Raw genomic sequence first — 15,440 nt, 5'->3', positions numbered from 1 at the left:
TGTTCAGACCAACAGACCAGAGTTCTGCAGTGTGGCGACAGGTGCAGGAAGGGCGGGGCTCTCTGTCACAGAGCTCTCTCTTGCTCTCCTTCTCTCTTATCATTTTAACAACCTTTTTATGGGTATGACCTCAGTCATCTGGGCTGGCCTCTGATGACAATTCTGAAAGAGAAATCGTGTTTTATTTGCTTAACTGGCTTTAAAATAATATGAGAATAGTTTGGGCACTTACAATATTGTTCCACTTTGACTTAGACCTACGGGCCAGAAATGGTCCCTTCCTCTTTTAATTTCATGTCAGAAGTAATACGTGCAATTGGGGGTCAACATCAATTTTATATATACAAAACATATCATAAATATAAGTGTATGATACTTCGGGGGTCAACAAAATAAATATGCAATATTTATGAGGCCCATGCAAATGAAACAATGAGCCCTCAACCCTCATCACAGTGAGATGGAAACAGTCGAAGCTGAGAGCACCAAGACGTCACTGGAACTCCTAAGACGTCAGTGAGGGGGGCAGTATGTTTGATCCTTGACTCCAGGAAACAAAATGTTGGATGTCATTTCCAAGCTGGCTTAAAAGCCTCAGAAGAAGGATACTCGGGGAACATCCCACCTGAATCCTTCTCTTGTCGATGAGGAACCTGAAGTCCCTACAGGCTGCTGACCTCCCTGGGTCCCAGAGCCAGCAGGCATTTCTTCTCGGGACCTGTGTGGGTGTGTGTGTGTGTGTGTGTGTGTGTGTGCAAGGCACAAACCAGACAGACAGACAAGGACATTCACAGAGCTTCCTTCAGATGCTCCCTTTAAATTTCGTAAATCTAAAATCATATCCAATGACAACAGGAACTGTGTTTGCTGGCACTGTGTTCAGGTCCCAGCCAACCTGTCCACTCCGCAGAGGGCCCCAAGGATACGCCGTGTGGCCATTCTGTACCCTGGCCAGGCAGCAGGAGCATCCACTGGCCTCCAGAACCCCAAGAACCTCAGCCAGGGCTCCCAGGACAAGGTGTGAGCTTTCCGAGCCCCCCGGGCAGATAAGGGAGCACCCAGGATGCATCTGGTCAGCGTTCACCCGCACACGCTCCCAGAAATGTGACTGCCCCCCAGAATGTGGAGGGAAAAGAGGGAGGAGGGCGCTCAGCCAGCACCCTTGGCAAATCTGCAACGCCAGCTGCCTTTCAGGGACCCCTAAAGCCGGCATCAGTCTACCCCCCCAGCCCCTTGCTGTCCCCCTGCTATATCACTAGCAAGAATTATCTGCCACTCCCCAGCACCTGTCTGACCTCCCTCTTCAGGCCCACAGTCACTGTGCCTCCTCACCCAGCATCTTCTCAAGGGTCCCTGTGTCTACAGGGTCCAGTTCTGCTGCTTCCAAGGCCAGCTCAGGTGCCACACTCTCCCAGAAGTCCAGCCTGAGGTCCCCATCCCCCGACCTGGAAAAAGGTTCTTCTCTGAACCCTCCACAGCTTGCACAGATCTCAGCACTATTTGCCTCCTGTTCTGATCACGTCTGCTCAGGTTCAGCTCCCGTCCCAGCCATAACTCTCGACAATAAGTCCTGAGTCTTCCCCACCAGTCTCCCACCAGGGCCATGAATGCACCAGCCCCCAATACCAGTGCTACATGGACCACCGGGTGAATGGCGTCCCTCTCCGATCGTGAGCAACAGAATCACTTATCATATTACATTACTGTACTCCTCACTGACCACAAATAAAGCACGTCTGTGTCATTGCATTTTAAACAGAACTTGCTCAAAACTGGCTTCCAAGATTATGTTAGGTAACCATAAAAATTATTCCTGATTATTTGATAAATTCTTTGTATCTTTTCACTTACACAAGAAGAAAAAGCACAATAATAATCGTAATTTGGATATATATATATTCCAGTTCATCAAAAAGTGCCCAGTGGCTCCCCAAAGCAAAGTCACATGATAGGAGATGTTTTGATCACAGCACTTTCCAGGATTTCATTTCATAATTACTTCATGCCAGTGTGCACTCCACTTGTGTTCAGGATGGCGGAAGATGCTGGAGGCCAAGTCCCGCTCGGGCCGGAGGAAATGGACAGTGTGGCCGACCTCCGAGTGTCCGCATGGTAACTCCAGGCCCTTCATCAACAGGCTGGAACCGAGGAAGTCTGGCCACTACACCTGCCTCTTGCTTTTCCCTTTTCTCTCCTGAGAACCACTAAGGAACATTCCCATCCCCCCTCCCCGGCTGTGGCTGCGTGTCCACATTCCTTTTCCTAAGCTTTCAAAGACTGTAGCAACACTGCTGACAAGCAGAGAAATGCGCTCCACCCCCGCCAGGAAAAAAAAAAAAAAAAAAACTGCCAGAGGTAAGGTATTGCAGGAATGCTCTTTAGAATGAGGAGTTCGGGGGAAATTCTAGGGAAAGGGGCAGCAGGGAAGGCATGTGTAGAATAGGCAGGGTGGTTCGTGGCCCCCACCTCTAGCCCTGACATACAAAATCAAAGGCGTCACCGGCCAACTCAGACCGGGGATGTGCCTCCAGTTAGAAATGCTTTGGACACATTCATCACTGTTGCAGAAACTGGGGTCACACGCTGGAGGAACAGCCTTGAGGGACGCTCTTTTCAGTGCCACTTAGCTTCTCTGCACAATTTTAGAGCCTCTGCCTCTACGTCTTATAGGTTCTGCAACAGTGCACGAGAAGGCTCCTTTGGTGAAATCCCTGCTGCTGGCAGGGCCATCGGGGGTAGGGAAGAAAATGCTGGTCCACGCCATCTGCACCGAAACGGGAGCCAACCTCTTCAACCTGTCCGCAGCCAACATTGCGGGGAAGTACCCTGGCAAAAACGGCCTGCAGATGATGCTGCACGTGGTGGTCAAGGTACTGGTTGCATTTCTTGTTCAGATTACATGTTCAGATCCTGCCATTAACCCCCGAAGCCCATGAGCGCGAACCCTTGCAGATGATTTCCGAAGGCTGACACGCCCATCTCTCCTATACTCCCCCATCGCATCCTGCCATAAATCACTTCAACTGTGCAGCTGGCTGAGCATACAACAGGCAGAAACAGCATCTTCCTTTACATAAATAACCCCTACTGTCCTGTCCAGATCAGCCTCCTCCTGCCGCAGGAATCCTCCCTGAAATGACCCCACATATCCCTGAAATCGAAATTTCTACCTCCAGTCCCTACCACAATTTCTACCTCCAGCCCCCCTTCCTTTGGTAACAGTGTCAGCCACTTGCTTTGGGGGGGGGCAGTTGTTCTTTCACACATGGCATGAGTCGCCAAGGTATGTGGTTCCTTGGGCATGTCTGCTCCTCACACAGATGATCCCAAGGAGCCTGTGGGAAGCTAAGCTGACCACAGGGGCTTCCATGCTCCATGATCTCTGGGCTGGAGGACAGGATACCCTAAAAGATCCATATACTACGCGGTTCCAAGATCTTAGAAGAGTTCTTCACCTCCCTGCGTCTCTGTCTTATGCCAGCAAAAGGAAGCAATCAGACCAAATGATACTGTCATCCCTAAAAGCAAAGATTCTCTGATATGGTTTAGAAATGGGTAATGATGGTAATAGACAGGTGTCGATAGGTAGATGGGGAGATGATAGATGGGGAGATGATATATTCACAAATGGATTACCAAGTTTTCAAGCATTTTATAACAGCATATTCATATTTAATATTAAAACTGGACAGATTTAATTTTTATGTCATTGAGTACCTGAAGGTTGTCTCTATGCTGTTCAATTCACTTTTAGTTGCTAGAATGCCGGATCAGCCAGCTTTTACCGCCTAGCAAGGACACCCCCACACCTGGGGCACGGTGTCAGGTGTGCATCAGCTCTCCGGGGGCTCTGGGGCTTATATGCAAGCAGTTGCCCTTAGAAATGGTTCCTTTTCCACATGACATTGACCGCTGGAGTGAGGCTGTGACGGCAATGGGATTTTGTTCTCTTAGCCTCGTGGTCCCTACCCTTGTGGCGGATCGGGACATTTCCCATTCTCCTTTCCCCTGCTGCTCACCCTGCAGGAATCCTTAGAGAGAGAATCTTGAAGACCTGGGAGGTGGGAGGGGAGGAAGGTGGGCGGGGAGTAAAGACCACCAAGCTGTTTAATATAGCCCTCCCCTCTTAGGGACCACCTGTGTCACCTCTTTATGGGGCTGTTGCATGTTTGCAGCGGGACGTGAAGAGCCCATCCTCATCCCATTTACAGATAAAGACAATGGGCTCTGACAGGTTCAGTAACTTGCCCAAGGCCACGAAGAGCATGTAGCTGAGCTGGGGTTCAAACCCAGCTCCTTCTCCTCTTCGCCCTCCTGCACCATTTTTATCAAGGCAAAACTTGTACAAGGTGAAATGCATAGATCTTAAGGATGCATCTTAAGTGCAAGCTTTGAAAAATGTACACAACCGTGTGGCCACCATTTTCATGGGTTTTTTGGTCCTCGTTTAACTTCTTTGAAATATCTGTTCAAGTCATTTGCCTACTTTTTACTGCATGGTTGGTCTTGTGATTTGCAAGCGTTCTTTGTATATTTTGGTTATGAGATCTTTGCCAGATGTACGTATTGCAAATATTGTCTCTTGTTCTGTGACCTGCTTGTTCATTTTCTAATTTTTTTAAGTTTCAATAATTTTTTATTATGTTATGAGTCACCATACAGCACCTCATTAGTTTTTGATGTAGTGTTCCATGATTCTTTGTTTGTGTACAACACCCAGTGCTCCATGCAATCCATGCCCTCCTTAATACCCACCACTGGGCTCACCCATCACCCCATCACCCTCCCCTCTAAAACCCTCAGTTTGTTAACCGGAGCCCACAGTCTCTCAGGAGAAGGAAGGAAAGAAATGAAGGGGGGGGTGGAGTCAGAGGGGGAGATGAACCATTTTCTAATTTTTTTTGTCATTTACTTGTCCTATCTCTTAGTGCCACAGGGTGTGGAAACCTCCCACTGTGATCATAGAATTCCAAATTTCTCCCTCTCATTCTTTCAGTTTGTACTTCACAGATGTTGAAGCACCGTTAGGAGATGTGTTCACATTTCGGATTGGTGCGACCTCCTGTTTGGTTATTTTATCATTAGGAAATGTCCCTTTTTGTCTCTGGCAATACTCCTTGTCTTGAGGTCCACCTCACTTAATACTAATTGAGCTCTCTTGATAACTCTTCTATTTTCATTGTCTTTAGAGTTAAAATGCATTTCTCGTGGGCAGCACGTAGTTGAGTCTTGCTTTCTTCTTCACCCTGACAACAGAGGCCATTTAATTGGAGCCTTTGCTCCATTTACACTAAATGCAGTCATCATCTGGTGGTGTTAGTTCCGCCATTTTGCTGTTTGTTCTCCGTTGCCCCATCTCTTCTTTTATTCTTCAGTTTGTCCTTTCCTGTCTTCTATTGGGTTAACTCAGTACTTTTTATTACTTTATTCGGATTCCTTTATTGTCTTTTTAGCAGTGCCTCTTTCTTCCTTTCCAGGGATTGCTCTACAGACTACAATAGTCATTTTTAACTTAGCACCGTGTATGCAGATTTCATATTGTACTATTTTACATAAAATGTGAGAATATATAATCCATTTGTTATCCAGTGTCCTTCATGTTTTTATCATACATTTTACATCTAGAAATGTTATAAACACAATAGAGTGGTACCATTTTTGCATTATTTATATTAAATAGTCATATGTCTTATAAAGGAATTAAATGGTGGGGGGGTGGGGATTTAGCATTTTACACTCATCTCCATAATCACTCTTTTTAGTGATCTCCGTTCCTTTCCACCCATCCAGGTTCCCACATGGTATCATTTCCCTTGTAGCCGAAGGACTTCTTCAGCAATTTTTTTCAGTGCTGGTCTGGTGGCAACAAGTATTTTTTAGCTTTCTTTTGATTTATTTTTAAATGCCTTTATAGCACTTCCATTTGTAAAGGCATGTTTTGCTGGATATAGAATTCCAGGTTATATTTTTCTTTAAGCACTTTAAAGATGTGATTCCATCTATCTTCTTACCTCCGTATTTCTGATAAAAAGTTATCAGAAATTTGAACTGTTGATCTCGTGTGTGCATGTCATTAGTCTCCGAATGTTGTAAGTATTTTTCTTTATTTTGGTTTTCCTCAGCTTGACTATGAGGTACTGGGAGTTTTTTGTTTTTTCTCTGGGCTTAAACTGCTTGTGGCTCACTGTGATCATTGAATCCATAAATACATGTTTTATACCAAATTTTGGAAACTTGGAACACCACTTCTTCAAATATTCTTTCTGCCCATTCTTGGTCCTCTCCTTTGGGTGCCCTTGTCACACGTGTATTTGACTGCTTGTTGTTGTTCCACGAGTCCTTCACGTCTTGTTCTCTCTAGTTGCCACATCAGATAATTATTATTAGTCTGTACTCAAGTCTGTACTCTGTATTTTCTTCTACCATTGCCAATCTGATATTAAGCCTATCTTATGGATTTCTTTTGTATTTCTGACATTTTGCTTTTCAGTTATGGGATTTAACTTTGCTTATTTTTTTTAATTTTATTTTTTATAAACATATAATATATTTTTATCCCCAGGGGTACAGGTCTGTGAATCACCAGGTTTACACACTTCACAGCACTCACCATAGCACATACCCTCCCCAATGTCCATAATCCCACCCCCCCTCCCAAGCCCCTCCCCCCATTAACCCTCAGTTTGTTTTGTGAGATTAAGAGTCACTTATGGTTTGTCTCCCTCCCAATCCCATCTTGTTTCATTTACTCTTCTCCTACCCCCTTAAGCCCCCATGTTGCATCTCCTCTCCCTCATATCAGGGAGATCATATGATAGTTGTCTTTCTCCGATTGACTTATTTCGCTAAGCATGATACCCTCTAGTTCCATCCACGTCGTCGCAAATGGCAAGATTTCATTTCTTTTGATGGCTGCATAGTATTCCATTGTGTATATATACCACATCTTCTTTATCCATTCGTCTGTTGATGGACATCTAGGTTCTTTCCATAGTTTGGCTATTGTAGACATTGCTGCTATAAACATTCGGGTGCACGTGCCCCTTCGGATCACTATGTTTGTATCTTTAGGGTAAATACCCAGCAGTGCAATTGCTGGGTCATAGGGTAGCTCTATTTTCAACATTTTGAGGAACCTCCATGCTGTTTTCCAGAGTGGTTGCACCAGCTTGCATTCCCACCAACAGTGTAGGAGGGTTCCCCTTTCTCCGCATCCTCGCCAGCATCTGTCATTTCCTGACTTGTTAATTTTAGCCATTCTGACTGGTGTGAGGTGGTATCTCAATGTGGTTTTGATTTGTATTTCCCTGATGCCGAGTGATGTGGAGCACTTTTTCATGTGTCTGTTGGCCATCTGGATGTCTTCTTTGCAGAAATGTCTGTTCATGTCCTCTGCCCATTTCTTGATTGGATTATTTGTTCTTTGGGTGTTGAGTTTGCTAAGTTCTTTATAGATTTTGGACACTAGCCCTTTATCTGATAGGTCATTTGCAAATATCTTCTCCCATTCTGCCAGTTGTCTTTTGGTTTTGTTAACTGTTTCCTTTGCTGTGCAAAAGCTTTTGATCTTGATATAATCCCAATAGTTCATTTTTTCCCTTGCTTCCCTTGACTTTGGCGATGTTCCTAGGAAGATGTTGCTGCGGCTGAGGTCGAAGAGGTTGCTGCCTGTGTTCTCCTCAAGGATTTTGATGGATTCCTTTCTCACATTGAGATCCTTCGTCCATTTTGAGTCTATTTTCATGTGTGGTGTAAGGAAATGATCCAATTTCATTTTTCTGCATGTGGCTGTCCAATTTTCCCAACACCATTTGTTGAAGAGGCTGTCTTTTTTCCATTGGATATTCTTTCCTGCTTTGTCGAAGATTAGTTGACCATAGAGTTAAGGGTCTATTTCTGGGCTCTCTATTCTGTTCCATTGATCTATGTGTCTGTTTTTGTGCCAGTACCATGCTGTCTTGATGATGACAGCTTTGTAATAGAGCTTGAAGTCCGGGATTGTGATGCCACCAACTTTGGCTTTCTTTTTCAATATTGCTTTGGCTATTCGAGGTCTTTTCTGGTTCCATATAAATTTTAGGATTATTTGTTCCATTTCTTTGAAAAAAATGGATGGTACTTTGATAGGAATTGCATTAAATGTGTAGATTGCTTTAGGTAGCATAGACATTTTCACAATATTTATTCTTCCAATCCAGGAGCATGGAACATTTTTCCATTTCTTTGTGTCTTCCTCAACTTTGCTTATTTTTATTTCTCTCTTGCAATTCTCCATCTATTCATTCAATATGACTATCTTTTCCTTTAAGTCAACTTAAGAGTTGCTTTACAGTTCTAGTCTGCAAATTCCAACACTGGGTCATCTTGGAGTCACTCTCTCTCTGTTTGACTGTTTTCCTTGACTGTGGGTCCCATTTTCCTGTTTATTCATATCGTTAATTACCCTTATTTGCATATTAGACATTGTGGATGATGTGTTGTTGATACTCTGGGCATGCTGGGCTTTGTTCTGACAGGCAGATATAATTCTGGCTGATCAGCTTGAGCTTTTGCAAAGGTTTTGTTTTCCATTTTGTTATTGTGGGTCTATTTTGGTTTTGCCCTTAGTCTAAGGTGAATCTCTTAGTCCTAGAACATCATCTTCACTTTAATGAAACTTAAATGGAAAGCCTGAGGAGTTTAACAAGTGCCTTTAACTTGGCAAAGGCTAAGGTGTGTGCTTAGTTCTTCTAATTTTCTGGCTGTTGCTCTCCACTGAGCTTCTCGGAATCTTCCAGCGTGCAAGCACATTTCTGAGGCTAGCCAAGGATTTAAACACGAGTTGGAATTTAAAGCCCAGTAGCCTGGCTTATGGCCTCATGGGCTCACCGACCAAGCCCCAAGCACTAAGTGCTTCAGAGGAAAAGTAAAAGAAACCTACCCTCTTGCTTCCCCCTGCCACCCCGAATAAACACCTAATTTTGTTGACATTGTCAAGTAACAGACAGAAGCACATAAATATTAAAATATTGACATTTCATAAGCATCCATATATACCAGATCCTATTCTAGCACATCTCTGTGTAAATTAACTCATTCTGTCCTCACAACAACCTTAGGAGGGAAGCACTGTCATTATCCCCATTTTACTGATGAGGAAACTGAGGCATTGAAGAAGTTTTCCCTGGCCAGCAGTGCTGCAATGTGAGCCCACACGGTCTGGGTCCAGAGCCACCTGGTGTCATCACTACACTATTCTGCCTCTGACTGAAGTAGACCTAGTTGAAGTGAGCCTCTTCTCCCTCCTACCACATGCTCCTGGTATGACCCGAGGACAGAGCCAATGGCATGATCATGATGTGCTCTCTCTCAAGAAGTTGTCGTTTCTGCTGCTGAGAGTTTATCTTGATATCAAGTAAGCTATCTTTGCATTTATTAGAAACATTGCATTCTGACATCATGTGGGCCCCAAAATGCTGAACATCCAATTTTCAAAATGTGGAAGAGTGTCTTTATCCACTGAGGCCCCTCCATATCTGAGTGCCTGACACCTGTCTCATTAAGCCTCACGTTCACCGTGTGTATAACCGATAAATGAAAGACATAAAGGTCTCCGGAGTGGGTGTCATTCAATTAGAAGCCACGTGTGGTGGGCCACTGTGTCCTGGCATGATTGACAGAACCGCTATCTGCATTGCAAAGAAGTATTTGCTTTCAATTAACCACAGAAAAGTAGGAAGTGATGCCTGTGCTGGAAAATCAAGGGCAGGAAGCCATAGTGCATTCCTGTGTTATGTGAGCCATGGAGGGGCTGCGCCTGGCACGCAGCAGAATCCGATCTTCGGCATTTGCATGAGAAGGTGAACTATAACAGAAGGGCCTGTTACTCATAAACACCTCCTTATAAAGAATTCCTATCTCTGAATTAATCTCCAGGAAGATAAGAATGCAACTCTTAGGACACCGCTCCTAACCGCCCTTCTGGCCGGTGGCACCTCAGGCTTCACCGGGCACACTCTGCTCACTGGGAAACACCGCGGAAACGAGCCTCGGATTTGTTTCCATGGCCTCCAATTCAAGTCCATTCTCTGATCGCTATTTTTGGTGGGTTCCTTTACTTTACACACAATAATGCTAATAGATTAACAGTTTGGGTAAGGGAGTTCCCTGAAGAAACAGGTTTACTGTAGAAATAAGCAACTCTTGTCTCAAAATTCCCTCTTTTACTAAAAGTGTACGTGGAAAAGAATACACATCTATCTAGCAGGGAAATATTAGAAATATATCTAACAATTAAGAAATATGAAAAATTATTAGTATTGAATACATATTTGATAGAAAGTTGCTGAGGAAGGGGGCGCCTGAGTGGCACCATTTGTTAAGCATCTGACTCTTGGTTTCAGTTCAGGTCGTGAACTCAGGGTCGTGAGATCAAGCCCTGCACTGGGATCCACGCTCAGCGTGGGCTCTGCTTAAGATTCGCTCTCCTGGAACACCTCAGTGTTTCAGTGGGTTAAGCATCAGCCTTCAGCTCAGGTCATGGTCCCAGAGTCTTGGGATCGAGCCACACACTGAGCTTCTTTCTTGCAAGGAGCCTGCTTCTCCCTCATCCCTCCCTCTCTCCTTCTCCCTGCTTGTGCGCTCGCTCACTCGCTCTCTCTCTCTCTCTCTCTGTGAAATAAATATATAAAATCTTCAAAAAAAAAAAAAAAGATTCACTCTTCCTCTCCCTCTGCCCCTCTCCTCCCCTGCACTCTTGTTCTCCCTCTAAAACAAATAAATCTTAAAAAGAAAGAAAGGAAGGAAGGAAGGAGTTATCAAGGCAAGGCACCAGCCTCCTTGGGTCTTCATGACGGTAAATCAAGATGGAAAAGCAGGAAGGATTCTCATCTCGCCTGGAGTCTGACACATGAGAAGGAGTTTTATACACACTTTCCTTTTCAACCGCACCAATCCCAGATGAGGCGGGAATTAAAGTCTCCATTTTGCAGACAAGAAAAGTGAGGCTCAGAGTGCTTAATTTGACCAAAACTACAAAAGAACAAAAAGGCTGGCATCTAGACTTTAGCCCACATCTGACCCCAGAGCTGTCACCTGGCTCCCAACAGGCTGCTGGGGAAAGGAAGCCTCCGTCGTGCCCAGCCTGTGGCTGCCATGCCCTCACAGTGAGTGACCCAAGGGCAAGGACGTTCTTGGGTCAAAGTGTCAGCTGGGGACACTTCAGCATAAAAAGGTGAGGAACTGGAAGCTCCCACATGCTGTTGGCCCCCTGGTGGATTTCCACGACTTCTGGATTCCCTCTTTTCCTCTTGTCCAGCAAACTCTTCTCCTGAACTTCTAGTCCTCCCACAAGAAGGCCGAGAGGAGGCAGGCCTCCAGAGCCAGGAAGGCAGACCAGGCAGAGAACTCCTATCTCATGCTCCCGGTCTTGAGAGAGATATTTTCTTCTCCCTGTGGTCCTTGAGCCCTCCCTTTCCTCCAGCGATAGCCAGACCTAGAGAGAGGATGCCCCCCCACACCCAGTGGTGACAGGTCTAGACCACGTGGCCCATACTGGCCGACACATCTGGACAAAAAGAAGTTATGATGCCATTCGTGCCTTGGCATCACCCGCCAGGGGCTCCTCATTGGGCTCACAGCCAACAGCCTGCGGCCACGTGCCAATAGATCTTGCCCAGATGTGCTGGTATGAACAGCTGGTACAGGAGTCAGGTGATGGAGAGCCCAGCCAATTATGTTTCTATAGCTCATGGAAACCTATACTCCCAGTTAATAACCTGAACAGAGACATTGTGGTTGTTTGTGGGTGGTTTTTTGCAAACACACAGATGTGTAATAAATATAATAATTATGGGAGTCACCTTCACAAGGTGGGATTCAATCAGGATAAAGCAAACACGTACCACATCGGACCCCAAACCACAGAGCCGCTCCCGTGAAAGAAGGGAGGAGTGGGGAAGACGGGACGAACACAGAATTGAGGAGCTCTGGTGAAGCACCAGGGTCTGAAAATAAGAGAAGAGAGGGACTGGTGACCCCAAGTCCCAAATGGGTTTGCCATCCGAGGCCAGGTCACTATTCACTGCGTCATGGAGATGGTTTCAGATTGAGGAAGGGAACGCCCATGGACTTCAGAATGGGTTTTTTTGGATTGGGGGGGTGGGGTTTTGTTTTGTTTTTTCCCATCTTTTTTTAGCATGGACTTTATATTTTAGAGCACTGTTAGGTTCACAACCAAACTGAGTGGAAGCTACAGAACATTTCCACTTGCCCATGGAGGGCTGAGTGGACTCCGCAGGGAGGGAGGGCCCTGGACCGTGGGTGCCCCAAGCGTTGTCTGTCAGCAAGGATGTGCAGACATTCTGTGGGCTATAAATCACCATAAATACTGTGTCCATCTGCTCTTGTTCCCTGGAACGCTAATGGGGGTGGGCTAGGACCAGGGTCAATCCACAGGTATTAAAGGATTGTTAACCAATTTGGAAACACCAAAGCAGGGAAGGCCGTGGGTGTGGCTAGATTGTGCCATGGGAAGTTGAGGATGGCCGTGCACATAGGCGTTAACCCCTTTGCTGCTCAGAGTCAGCTCAGAGGGCGGTTTCGTGTGACACCATTAGCCCTAGTATGGCTGAGAGCGAGCTGGGGAGGAGAAGGGCTCCAAAGGGAAGTCCAGGTGATTTGTAAGCCTGGTGCCTGCCAGCATTCAGACACCTACCCCTTGAATACAGCCTAACAATCAGCAATGACGTCAATGTCTTTCTGTGGCCAGCACGAACCCGATTCCCCTTATGGCGTCTGCCACAGACTATCAACTGGACCTGTACGTTGGCTCCCTCCTGGTCCTCTCCTCTGCCTCAGTTTACCTTCCTTTCCATGCAGGATCAGCCCACCTGGGCTCCTGACTCTTTAGCACACCTCTGTGCTTCCTTTGAGTATCATTTATGGTTTTCCCAGCTGACACCCAGTGAGGACTTGAAGTAATTTCTGCAATCTCATAAAAGTTAATGCAAGGAAATTGAAATTTTAAATATTTTTAAATAGTGGAAATACAGAACAAAATGTGCTCACATTTTAAGTACTTAAATGGAATTCAAGCGACTCCAGTCTGGGAACATGAGCCTCCCCTCTCCCCAAGTAACCCACACCTCTCCAACTCCTCCCCAGCATGGCAGCAGCTCACTGCTGGCTGCCTCCTTGTGCCCAGCACCGCCCATTCAGACAGAGAAACTACATGTTCTATGCAGGCAGGGACTATGTCTCTTGGTCCCCAGACTGTCCTGTCTCCCAACACTGAGCTTGATACATCACAGCTTGATCTCACCACAGCAAATGGTTGGATGGATGGATGGATGGATGGATGGATGGATACGTGGGTAGATGTGTGGATGGAACAGGGGTAGATAAATGTATGGATAGACAAAGGGAGGGTAAAATAGATAGAAGGATGGGTTGGTAGATGTGTGGTTGGATGTTTGAGTGGGTGGTCCTATTCTGTTTGGTAAACTGAGACTCAACTATCGGGGAAAAAAATAGCTGGTTTTTCATCAGTTTCTCTAAGGCAAGTAAAGTAGGACATTTTCAGAGAGAACTTTCAAAGCTTCCAGGAGTCATTTGGACAAATCATATTGGTAATTCAAGCATGCCAAGCACAAACAATTTTCATTGTGGAGCCATCATATCGTAACCCAAGAGAATCTCATTCTGACGGTGAATGTTTGACAGTGTTTCTTTAGAGATTGCAAAAGATCAAAGCCATCAAACTCATGTAGAAGGAGAGGTCTTTAATTGATCACTAGAGCGCCCCAAAATTTGAAAAAACACTCGTTGGTGGAAGTCCCATCTTCATTCCAGAACAGACCGAAAACTGAAACCCTGAAGTTAAATGTGATAGGATTAAAGAGCCCTCTACTGGCAGCTGAAGCAAACTGCCCGGTGGAACTTCTGAAAAGTTCAGTTATGAATTAATTACATCTAATTGCCCAGGACCTCAAACTATCTGTGGGTAATTTAAATGAAGGCTTTTCATTGCTGAATGAAAATCAAAAGAGCAAAGGATACCATTTTTCATTAACAAATTGGCAAAGAGTTTTTTATTGTTAATACTCGTTAAGGAGAGGCATGTAGAAAAACAGATCCGCTTCTCCACGGCTGGAGAGGGTGTAAGCAGAGACTCTCCAGGAGGACAGGTTGGCAATGCGGGTGAAAACGTGAACAACACAAGCCTTGAGACCCAGCAGCTACGGGTGTGGCCTCATTCTAAGGAAAGCACCCGTCATGTGTCCCCCAAACTCATCGAACCATTATTTAATTTCCTAAGAAGGCAGAAACCGCCCAAAGGTTCAAAAACAGGAGGGTCGATCAATAAATTATGGGACTTCATGTTAAAATGATGTTGGAGAAATAAATTTCACACTGGGTAAGCCAGAAGGTAATGCAGGAACAGTGTGAGGAACAAGCTGATTTGATTGAGGAACAATCTCATTTTGGCAAATACGCACATCGAAGACGGTCTGTAAAGACAGGAAATGTTTGACAAGTGACTTGAATGGAGGAGGCAAAGAGTGTTGTCTCTGTGTCTGAATATGTATTCTGAAAATTTTGTTAATGAATACTGCTCTTGCAATAACAATAAGAAAGAACCAAAATTCCACCAATTTCCATGTTTTCAAAGCTTAGTCTGTCCGCCCTTTGTATTTCTAACTATCTGTTGTCTCATAGACGTGTAGCCTGCATCAGTAACCACCCATCCCTCCTGCTCCCTGGAGGAGGAGGACAGCCTTTCTCCTTCTGAGGTCATCCTCTCCTGATTCCCCTCCCATTCCATGCCACCCCTGGTCTCAGTGCACCCCCCCATCCTTCTGAAAGAATGTTCCCTGTCTCAGTCTCTGACCATTCACATCTCAGCCCCCATCACCCGGCTTCTGTCCCTTCCATGCCCTGCCAATGCCAGCAGTGACCTCCAGAACGCCAGACCTTCAGGCCAGTGCTGGCCATGGTTGCCCATTCTGCCTGCCTGGATCTCTGACCTCCTTGGGCTCAGGGGACAGCTCTCTCTTCTATGCCCTTTGTTCTCTCTGGTGCTGCTCTTACCCCATAGCCTGAGCCCTCCTGCTCCATCGGCGTCTTCCCCCCTGACCCCATTCCATAGCCCACACTGGGCTTCTCCACTCTCGTCCTTCACTTGTGAGCCCCTGCCATCCAGTCCCACATGCCCACCAACCACATTCCCAGTTCCCCAGGAACAGCTGTCCAGCCTGTCATGCCTTACACACCCGCCAGAGGGATTTTTCTAGAACACGACTAGGATCAAAGTTCTTGATTCAAGTCCCTTACAGACCCTCCACAGCTTCCAGGATAAAAGCAAGCTCCATAGCATGGTGACGGCTTCTGTGATGACTTTGTGACCCCATGCATCCCCACAACGGCACACTTAACCCTGTGCCCTAGCTCCTGTCCCCAGC

General features: G+C 45.7%; 1 protein-coding gene across 1 annotated transcript in view; it reads left to right on the top strand.

Annotated features, from left to right (window-relative positions):
- Positions 1-15,440, top strand: part of LOC111144424 (IQ motif containing with AAA domain 1) — a 139,171-nt gene that overhangs the window by 98,227 nt on the left and 25,504 nt on the right. Inside the window, exon 14 of the mRNA XM_022498718.1 lies at positions 2,671-2,870. Within this exon, the coding sequence (XP_022354426.1) occupies positions 2,671-2,870 (200 nt within the window). The remainder of the gene's footprint in view (positions 1-2,670; positions 2,871-15,440) is intronic.

The sequence above is a fragment of the Enhydra lutris genome, unplaced genomic scaffold, assembly GCF_002288905.1.
Source record: "Enhydra lutris kenyoni isolate GAN:26980312 unplaced genomic scaffold, ASM228890v2 scaffoldscaffold1, whole genome shotgun sequence".
Classification (NCBI taxonomy): Eukaryota; Metazoa; Chordata; class Mammalia; order Carnivora; family Mustelidae; genus Enhydra; species Enhydra lutris.
This window is presented reverse-complemented; position numbering and strand designations above follow the sequence as displayed.